The sequence below is a fragment of the Dipodomys ordii genome, unplaced genomic scaffold (genome assembly GCF_000151885.1).
Source record: "Dipodomys ordii isolate 6190 unplaced genomic scaffold, Dord_2.0 Scaffold83, whole genome shotgun sequence".
Taxonomy (NCBI): Eukaryota; Metazoa; Chordata; class Mammalia; order Rodentia; family Heteromyidae; genus Dipodomys; species Dipodomys ordii.
The window spans coordinates 1,646,768-1,657,301 of record NW_012267299.1 but is presented as its reverse complement, the minus strand read 5'-3'; the positions used below and the strand labels follow the sequence as shown (position 1 = coordinate 1,657,301).

The 10,534-nt window shown below is 46.0% G+C and overlaps 1 protein-coding gene across 1 annotated transcript; it reads left to right on the top strand.

The window, feature by feature from the left end:
• Positions 1–227: 227 nt before the first annotated feature.
• On the top strand, positions 228–9,744 carry Enc1 (ectodermal-neural cortex 1 (with BTB domain)). The gene is made up of 3 exons (XM_013025242.1): positions 228–315; positions 3,737–5,551; positions 9,679–9,744. The coding sequence occupies exon 2, from the start codon at positions 3,750–3,752 to the stop codon at positions 5,517–5,519; it is 1,770 nt and encodes a 589-aa protein (XP_012880696.1). The 5' UTR covers positions 228–315; positions 3,737–3,749; the 3' UTR covers positions 5,520–5,551; positions 9,679–9,744.
• The last annotated feature ends 790 nt before the right edge of the window (positions 9,745–10,534 follow it).

Below are 10,534 nucleotides of genomic sequence, written 5' to 3'. Positions count from 1 at the left end.
GCCGCCACTGCCGCCTTCCTCCGCGGCGGCGCGGCCGCGGGTCACTCTCCCCTCCCGAGGTGCGCTCCGGGAGTCGCTGCGCGGGTCCAGGGCACCCGGGTGCCGGGCGTGGAGTCCCTCGGCAGCCGGCCCGGCTAGCCAGTGTCCCGGGGCAGCCCCCCACCTCTCCGGCTGGGCGCCCCGTGCGCGCTCCTTTTCGCCGGCGTTGTCGCCGCCGCTTGCCTGGATCGAGAAGCCCTGATCCCGTCGCCAGCCTGCCGGTGACCCAGCCTTGAGCCCAGCTGACCGTGCGCGCCCAGGCCAGTCGCCACTGCGGTAAGTTTCCCCCTCTGTCCGGGACCTGTTGCGGGCGCCGCGGGTTTGGGGGGACCGATCGCGTTGTTGGTGTGTGCTGAGCCAGTCCACCCCGCAGCCCAGAGTCCCGACTTAGGTGGCCAGGGGGTAGAATTGGGGGCCAAAGCGGAGAAACTGTTCCTGCCAGCCGCCGGAATGGCGAACAGTTTCCCCGCTACCGTGTAACGCCCGGGCAAGCCCGGGGCAGCCGGGAGCTGCCATCAGCCCTCTTCACTCCCCCCGCAGCCCGGCTCCCCGCAGCCTCCAGGGCCCCGAGAGCGGGATCTTTGGCCCACATTTAGCCCACCCGGGATCGGGGACAGATGGGACCACGCGCAGACACCGCCCCCTCCCTCCCCCAACGCAGGCACCTAACTGCGGCCAACTGTCTGGGAAATGAATGAAAAATGGCTTCTCTAAAACTAGTTTTTCTCCCATGCAAGCTTTTGCCTTTGGTTCAGCATTCATTTCAAAGCATTAGGGATTGATGGGCGGGGAGGAGATGAAACGCTCAACTTGTTCCACGTGCAGTTTGGTGTCGCCCTCGCCGGCTTGGGCAGCGCGTTGGATAGCGTGGCACTTGTTTTACAGAGGACCAAAAGGTGGCTCCCCCCCCAACAAAATTTTTTTTAAGAGCCACTATTGTCAACAAGATCCTTGTTCTTTTCTTCCGTTGTTATCAATAATATAAATGCAGACGAACATCTGCCCAGCTGCTCCCTTGATAGGCTTGAGATGCGTCTTAAATTGAGCCTGGAGAAGCTTGAGGTGTGCCTGGGGGAGGGGTCGTGAGTACACTGAAGTTGCTGTAACTAGAACGAAACCTTTTTGATGTTCTCAATGATAGCAGCCCTTCTCTGCATCTTCTTTGTAGATACAGGTTAAATATATATGTGTGCATTTTTCTTGGCCGTTTCCTCGGCATGTGAATATTATGTCTCTGGGGGCTAAAAAAAATGCTGGGAAGAATGGTTCATTTCATGCTGAAGGTGTTTTGAGTGACTGTATAAACGCACTGCAGTGATGCTTACATGAATTTGAAACCAGAAAGCATGTTGTTTCCCAGGGATCTTTAAGGGTGTCTTGCATTTCAGCCGTGCATTACTGCAAGAATGTTAGATTTTGTTGACAGAGACACACATGCTCTTTTGGTGGGGTGATATCCAAGATGATAGGATAGGCTTTAAATAACATCAGCCTAAACACAGGATGGAAGAGATGCACACTCCTTAATCTTAAGGTCTTCTAGACAAACTGTTTTAAGTGTACAGCTGGTTGTGAATGTTGCTTTCCACGACCCTGAATCTCTGGTTGTGGGACACATGCCTGGCTGGGTCCAGTGGGATTCTGGCTGAGCCCACAGGCACTTAGATGTTGTGTGCCTGGTGGCAGGTAGCCCAGGTCTCAGTCAGAGCAACCTCTGACAAGAGGTATTCAGACAAATCCTGAGGTTTAGACTTACCATCCCATCCTCCACATAACACTTCCGATTGAATGCACTCATTCAAATGGCATCCGAGCACCAAGGATGCTAAGGCAGGTCTGAACACATCAGGAACCAGAGGCTCCTATGGGGTATTCTTTAGAGCTTTAGGCATTGATGAAGATGGACAGAAGGTAGAGGCTAAGCCTGAGGTGGGAGTGAGGCTGGACCCTTCACCATTTTCATATCCCAAGTCACTGGGGATTTCTGGGTGCTTTATTTATCAAATCTTTTCAACACTGGAACTCTAGGTCTTAGGTGATTACTTTGTTGCTCTGTAAGCCATGTTTACTTCTAACAAAAGTAACATTCCAAAAATCAGAAGGAAAACAGGTTACATCACCTAACACCTAATGATAGGCAGTCTGAGTGTCTAATATTTAGATACTTGCCTTTGTTCTTTATGCCATCTTGGGCGGCTGGTCAGGAAAGTTGTAGTTGACTGTTCTCACCCCTGAGTCTCAATCAATCATTTGTATTTTGTAACCATCCTTGGAATATAATTTTAAAATAAATCACTGAAATGGTTGGAGGAAAAAACAGTTTCAGCTGCAGTTTAAGGACTAGCTGTTCTATGTTAGGAATAGATACTGTAACCAACCAGACCACTCTCCTTCTGGAGATAAACAACTTCCTCAGGAATCTCCAGACCGGCAGCTTCTTAAGTGCTTTCTTCTTTTGAAGTCAAAGGGAGGAGGGGTTTCGTTTTTGAACCATTTCCCCTACCTTCATCCTACAGTTTTCTTATGGCTAAAGGCCAAAAGACACCATTAGATTTTGATGTCATTTAAATTTAGATGCCTAGAAAAAAAGGTTTTTTTAATCAGATAAATTCTATGGTGTCCCACACAATGACTGGCAATATTCACAAGCATGTGTGTGCATGCACACACATACACATACGACACAGCTCTGTATTTTAATTTAAATAAAGAAGTGTTTGCATTTTGATATCCCACTATACACATACCAATATTGTTTGCAGGCACACAAGGACAGCCTGGGTAGTGCACTATTTGATCCAAAAGACAGGGAGGGGTATGTGTGGATGCATCTTCCTTTGTTCTTTGCGCTGTTTTCCCAAGAATTGGTATAGAGCAGAAAGAACAGAAAAATAGTGTAAGTACACCACTCAAATATTCTTCCTTTTATATGCTAAATCCTCATTTTGGAAGCTGTCCAGAGCCAGAAAGATGTGTGGTGATTGTGACCAGAATCCATTCTGTGCTTTCACTGAAGCTTGTTGATCAATAGATGAGGACGTTAAATCGGGGTGCCTTCAGAATTCTGTCTTGATAGAATTGTCTGGTTAGAAATGGTCTGTTAACATGTAATGGGCTGACCATTGCAGAAACCGGGCATTTGCTATAGATGCAGTGTTTAGATCTTACCAAAGGAATTCTTAATGGAATTAATTAGTAGGTGTTTGTTTTACACATGGCTTTATGTTGCATAGGGCATTAAAACTGGTACCTGTCCTGGCATTATGAGAACAAGAGGCTAGGCATTTTAAGTGGCCTATAGTGAATCAGCTGGACTGGACGGGCTCAGGTAGCTGGTAGAATGAGACTTGCTGTCTTTGGCTTTTGCTGACTTACATTCTCAGAGACGTCAATATCCTGAAAGTTGGAGATCGGGTTTTCCAAGATGAACCTGCTTTTTAAACAGTGATTTATTATTATTATTATTAACAAGTGTATAGTTCACTGAACTCAAGCAGTATTATTATAAGGAATATATTTCCTTCCAGGTAGGCTGGTCATTTTGAATTGAGAATATCTTCTTCAAAACAGTAGATAGTGGAGGTAACAACGGAATATTCTATTTTCTTTTTGGAAAATGATGGTTGCCTTTTGTTCTACAGCTAGCTGGGGTCCCTTGGGAGCCTCCTGTTCATGGGTTTGTTTTGCTCTGTTTTAGGAGGGAAAACAAAATGTCAGTCAGCGTGCATGAGAACCGCAAGTCCAGGGCCAGCAGCGGCTCCATTAACATCTATCTGTTTCATAAGTCTTCCTACGCCGACAGTGTCCTCACTCACTTGAACCTTTTACGCCAGCAGCGGCTCTTCACTGATGTCCTTCTCCATGCCGGAAATAGGACCTTCCCTTGCCACCGAGCAGTGCTGGCTGCATGCAGCCGCTACTTTGAGGCCATGTTCAGTGGCGGTCTGAAGGAGAGCCAGGATAGTGAAGTTAACTTTGACAATTCCATCCATCCAGAGGTCCTAGAGCTGCTCCTTGATTATGCATACTCCTCCCGAGTCATCATCAATGAAGAAAACGCAGAGTCGCTCCTGGAAGCTGGTGACATGTTGGAGTTTCAAGACATCCGAGATGCATGTGCAGAATTCCTGGAAAAGAACCTACATCCCACCAACTGTCTGGGCATGCTGCTGCTGTCAGATGCACACCAGTGCACCAAACTGTACGAACTGTCCTGGAGAATGTGTCTCAGCAACTTCCAAACCATCCGGAAGAATGAAGATTTCCTCCAGCTGCCCCAAGACATGGTCGTGCAGCTCCTATCCAGTGAAGAGCTGGAGACGGAAGATGAAAGGTTGGTGTACGAGTCTGCAATTAACTGGATCAGTTACGACCTGAAGAAGCGCTACTGCTACCTCCCAGAACTGTTGCAGACCGTGAGGCTGGCACTGCTGCCAGCCATCTATCTCATGGAGAACGTGGCCATGGAGGAGCTCATCACCAAGCAGAGAAAGAGTAAGGAGATCGTGGAAGAGGCCATCCGATGCAAACTGAAAATCCTGCAGAACGACGGCGTCGTAACCAGCCTCTGTGCTCGGCCTCGGAAAACTGGCCATGCCCTCTTCCTCCTGGGAGGACAGACTTTCATGTGTGACAAGCTGTATCTGGTAGACCAGAAGGCCAAAGAAATCATTCCTAAGGCCGACATTCCCAGTCCAAGAAAAGAGTTCAGTGCGTGTGCAATTGGCTGCAAGGTGTACATAACTGGAGGGCGGGGGTCTGAAAACGGAGTCTCAAAAGATGTCTGGGTCTATGATACCCTGCATGAAGAGTGGTCCAAGGCCGCCCCCATGCTAGTGGCCAGGTTTGGCCACGGCTCTGCTGAACTGAAGCACTGCTTGTATGTGGTTGGAGGCCACACGGCCGCCACTGGCTGCCTCCCAGCCTCCCCCTCTGTCTCTCTAAAGCAAGTAGAACATTACGACCCCACGACCAACAAATGGACCATGGTCGCCCCGCTCCGAGAAGGGGTGAGCAATGCCGCGGTCGTGAGTGCCAAACTCAAGTTGTTTGCTTTCGGAGGCACCAGCGTCAGCCATGACAAGCTCCCTAAGGTTCAGTGTTACGATCAGTGTGAAAACAGGTGGACGGTGCCGGCCACCTGTCCCCAGCCCTGGCGTTACACAGCAGCAGCTGTGCTAGGGAACCAGATTTTTATCATGGGAGGAGACACAGAGTTCTCCGCTTGCTCTGCTTATAAGTTTAATAGTGAGACTTACCAATGGACCAAGGTGGGAGATGTGACGGCAAAGCGCATGAGCTGCCATGCTGTGGCCTCCGGAAACAAACTCTACGTGGTTGGAGGATACTTCGGCATTCAGCGGTGCAAGACGTTGGACTGTTACGACCCAACCTTAGATGTGTGGAACAGCATCACCACAGTCCCATACTCGCTGATTCCTACTGCGTTTGTCAGCACCTGGAAGCATCTGCCCTCTTAGATGGAATGCATCCTAAAGCATGTAAGCATGAGGTAAGAAAGTTTAGCTGGACAAGTAAGTATGCATTTGACTAGGCAGTTGCCTCATTCAGAATGTGGAAGAAGACACAATCCATGTTATAGAACCTGTACAGGAAGACTACAGAAGCTCTAAAAGATTTTATACCCCCAGAACTTAACCACTTGAGCTGACCACAGTAACACCCTCCCCATGATCTAAGTCAGTGGTTCCTAGCCATCCTTCTGATTGTCTAAATGTCTGTCTCAAAAAGCTTTTTAAAAACTGCCCTTCCGGGCTAGGATGGTGGTTCAGTGGTAGAGCGCTTGCCTTGCATGCATGAGGCCCTGGGTTCGATTCCTCAGCACCACATAAGCAGGGGGAAAAAAGCCAGAAGTGGTGCTGTGGCTCAAGTGGTAGAGCGCTAGCCTTGAGCTGAAGAGCTGAGGGACAGAGTTCAGGTCCACGATTGGACCAAAAAACAAAACAAAAACAAAAACTGCCCTTCCCAGAGACTGTTCCATTTGATTTGGGGTGGGGCCCAAGCATCATTATTTATTTTTGGAAAGTTTTCCAGTTATATTCCCATACAAACAAGTTGAGAATCACTGACCTCTTAATGTTAGCAAGTGTTTATTGAGGGTCCACTCTGTGCCTGGAGCTCAGCTATGTGCTTCTCCTGGACCATCCCATTTGAGTTCTTATAACAACCTGGTGGGATATTATTACTCGCCTCTCCTGTGTCTTAGGATTTTGCAATGAAATAAGGAAATCAAGACCAGCAGTGTGGTCCCAAAGCAAGGCATTTGAGTATCCCTGCCACCTAACAAAGTGAACTTCATATTGGTATCCCTTCCCATCCCCTCCCATAGGGCTGATGCTCAGTTTCACTTTCTAAAACCCAGTGTACTGAAAATTGCATTGCTCAAGTTTGTTTTCATTCTCTCCAAAGTTAATTACTAGTTTATTTAAAATTTCCCCCTCAAAATATAGCCCCCCCCCTCAAGGGCATTTGTAAACTTTGAAGGAGGTGGGGGTCAGTCTGGGAGTCTAGATCTGTCATTCTAAAAGGTTACACCTACATTACAAGAGCCCTTAGGCCACCCCAAAGACATCCTTTCAGAGTTAATCAGTCAGGCTGACCCTATTGTTAGGACTAACAAAAGTTGTGTTCTGTGTCGTATATCTGAGTGCATAATGGTTGTCTTGTGTACATAAGACTATATTATACTCTAGGCTCCAATAATTCATAGGGCTATCTGCTGAGTGTTCACACAGCTCGTTGTTGCTTTGCTGCTGTTCAGTGGTCTTGAGATTGTCCCTAGGAATTGCCCTAAGCCTGTGTCTGTAGCACAGAGTTTGTTTTGTTTTGGTAAGAGAAGAAAATAACTGTTGGAGGAACTACAATGAAAACAAACTCATTACTTGGAAACTTTTGGCTCTGTTTTGCCTGGGATGTTTCACACCTTTGAAGGGCACTTCAAAAGGGAAAGGGGAAAATCTAGGCTTAGTTATAGGCTAAACAAAGAGACAGAGTTCATTTTATTTGTCTTTTCCCCATCTCTGAGAGTTCCTTTACAAACATCATTAAAATTTATCTCCCTTTTGTAGGTCATTAGGTTTTTTGTTTTTTTCCCACCAAATCTTCAATTATCTCCTATAGCCTTTTCCAGCTAGCAGTCTTTACTTAGCAATGCAATGTTTCCTTGGAATGAAGCTCCTCCAAAAGAGCAGGGTCGGTCAGAAACCTCTGAGGAGCCACTGGGCTGACAGCATCCCACACCAAACTGGTTTTTGCAGCCTTGCTGGCATCTCAGTAATCCTGAATAAACAAATGCTCTGAACGTGGTTATTTCATTTGAGATATGAACGCATGACTCAACTCTCAGGCAGGTTTAAAGAATCTCCTAGGCAAAAGCACCAATTAGCAGCACACTAAATTAGGTATTAGTCCAGAACTGACTATATTTGCACAGAAGAGCTGTAAAAAGAATTGCTGGTGATGGTGGCAGAACATCAGAAATAGTCATTGGTAAACTGGCTGGCCCTTGGAGCAAGATACTAAAATTGACAGTAGGGAGAAGAAAGAAAACCGCAAGTGTGTTCTAGTCCTAGTTTTAAGTTCTAGATCTTTCTGGACTTCAGGCTTCTTCTCTGCCAATGAGTTGTTTATTCTATAATACCCACGGAGCTCTCTTCCATGTCAGACGTGGGTGTGTTGTTAAATGAGGACTGGGGTAAAAATATCTAGTCCAAAGCCTGGCATATGTTAAGTGCTCGATACTCAGTTTTCTCTCTTAGATCTTGCTATGAGTACTAGTAGTGGAGTTAGCTTTGTGTATGGTGGGAAAATAAGGTTTCTTTGATCATTATCTGTCATCTTTATATTTCAGTTTTTGGTTTCTCCTGTTTCAGCCCAGAACATGTTGGCAAACACTTGAATTCACCCCTATTCTGTGTATTTGAACCTAATCACACACTTCCGGTTCCTGGGAAACAGAGCAGATGAAGTGCTGGGTTATATTCTCTTCACCCTGGGTGCCATCAGTGAGAGGCAGCACATAAAATCTGGATTTGATAGGACCAGGTCCACTGCTTTTGAGTAGCGATTTTAAGTGTCTGATCAAAGCCAGTCTTTCTGTTTCCGACAGGGAGAATATTGACTTAAATTTCTCACAACATACAAGACAGTGCTGAAACAGTAAAGCTGGATAGAGAAATGCTCAGTTGACATCGGCTGTAAACTGCAGAAGCCTTCATCCTTCTGCTCCCCAAAAGTAAGGCCCTAAGTGCATCAGTCCAGGGTCAATAAAAACCTTCCCTGTCTGAAAGCTCATCCACTGAGGAGATTTTAACTGTCCCCCGCTGCTCTATCAGTGGGTGGGAGGGACAAGAAGGAAATTACTTTGATTATCTTCTGTTTTCATGGTACCCCATGGCCTCAACCCGACAGTACTTGGACTGTGGAAATAGTTTGCTTTGTTTCTGCTCTCTCTCCTTCTCTCTCCTCTTTCTCTGTATGAGCTTTTCTTTTTTCTTAAAAAAATCCCCACTTTCTGTGAAAGTGTGCAATGCCTTGAAATTTCCTATTATTACAAGATACATTCTTTTAGCCTAATGTGGATATACAGGTTAGGAGGAGGTGGGGTTGGGGGATGACACTGTAGTCTAAGGAATGCCTTTAAGGCTTGAATCACTGTGAGGAAACAGCCAAAAGAAACAACTAGGAAATGAATCAGACTTCCAAACACACAAAAGCAAAGGAGAAGAATTCAGTGCAATTCATGTGTGGCCCCTCTAGAATTCCCTGTGTCTGTACTTCAAGTTGGAGCAGTAGGGAAGGAGATTTCTGAGTAGGGCTATACGTGTGCTTGCTGAACAGATAGGAAGCATATTATAAAAGCCCTGTATGAAATCAGGAATAAGGGGCAGGCTGGGTAGGATTTGTGGTTATTAGAGTCATAGTTCATATTCGCACTTGATGCTGGTGGATTCTTTCTGGCACATACCATGGTATCAGCTATGATTACTTCTCTGAGAAGAGACTGAAGACTTGGGGTCAACTCTGTCCTTGGGCTGTGGAGACCTCCTGTGTTCTCATGTGAAAGGAGGCAACATGGATTCTTGACATAATAAATACTGGAGATGCATTTAAAGAAGAGAATTAACACGTCTACCTTCTATATGGTGAATGAATTTAATTTGGAATCCTTTATGGTAAATGGACCTAGGAGGGTTTACACAGGAATCTCTTCTTGACCCCACCCCCGCCCCCTCAGCGATTGCTCGACAGTGACTGTTTAACCAGAAGCTGTACGCATGTTGGAAACAAGACAGCAGCTCATAATAGCATCTAAGCACATAGGTTTGAATTTGAACATAAGTATGGTTAGGAAAGAAGTGAAAGTCACTCTTGTTGGCCTGCTGTGTACATGATTCATCCATGCCCATGTGTACAAGTTTAAGGCAGGTACTTAAGGATCTTTGCACTGTTTCTAATGAATATACAATTAAGACCTTTAGAAGCAATAGTTCCCAGCTTTGTCTTTATTTGTATTTGTATTTTTTAATTTTGTGACTACTAACAAGGAACTTAAAACCATGGCATCACCCAAATCCTTCATGCTGTTTTGTTTTGTGTTTTCTTTCCCTTCTATTTTAGCTCACTCTACCTGGTGAGATAATGTGAGATTTCTACTTTGGAGAGACCAAGTTTAATGAAGAGAAAGAAAAAAAAAAACAGGAACAAAGGAGAAGTTGCTACAAGATTCAAGTACCATTCTCTGCACCTTGTCAATGCTCTTAACTGGACATGAAGGAAGGGGGTGGGGGTGGGATTTTTCAGTGCAAGTTAGCACATGGTTTAAATATGAATGAATGAACCTGTGATCTAGTCCTTGTCTTGTAATTGTGGATTAATGTCAGCATTAATCAGCCCTTCAAAGGGAGAGAAAAGCTGGGCCTTTTCCCTGCTGCACCACATTCAGCATTTGATTTCCATGGGCTCCGCCATTTATGTGTAAAATTTGAAATGGTTGTCACCTCTCTGGGGAGAGCATGAAGCCTCCGAGACACCAGCTGCTGTTGGAGCTTCAGCGCCGAAGCATGGGTCAGGAGAGAAGCTGACTGGACTGGCTGGAGACAAGGACCACTGGACTCTCTAATCGCAAACCCAAAGGGGTTGTTCCCCCTCCCCGCTCCCCCCACAAACACTTGAACAATGGGGACATTGTTGATTGCCTGTTTGGGAGATGTTCTTTTCTTCTATTTATAAGTGACTTTAAATTTTCCCTTGGCTGTTAAGAAGTTTGTTCTAGATTTAGCTATTTATTGTTGGATGCCTGCATGCTGAAACAGTGCTTACCGTTGTCTTCACTTGTATGGACGTGTGTGAATGGTTGTATGTTTTGCACATTTTGTGGTTGTTGAGGTGGGCTTTGCTGCACAAACATGAAAATGTTGGGGTTAGAATTTGGAGTATTACTGGAGGGTGGGTGGGCGGGGGGTGGGATTTTGGG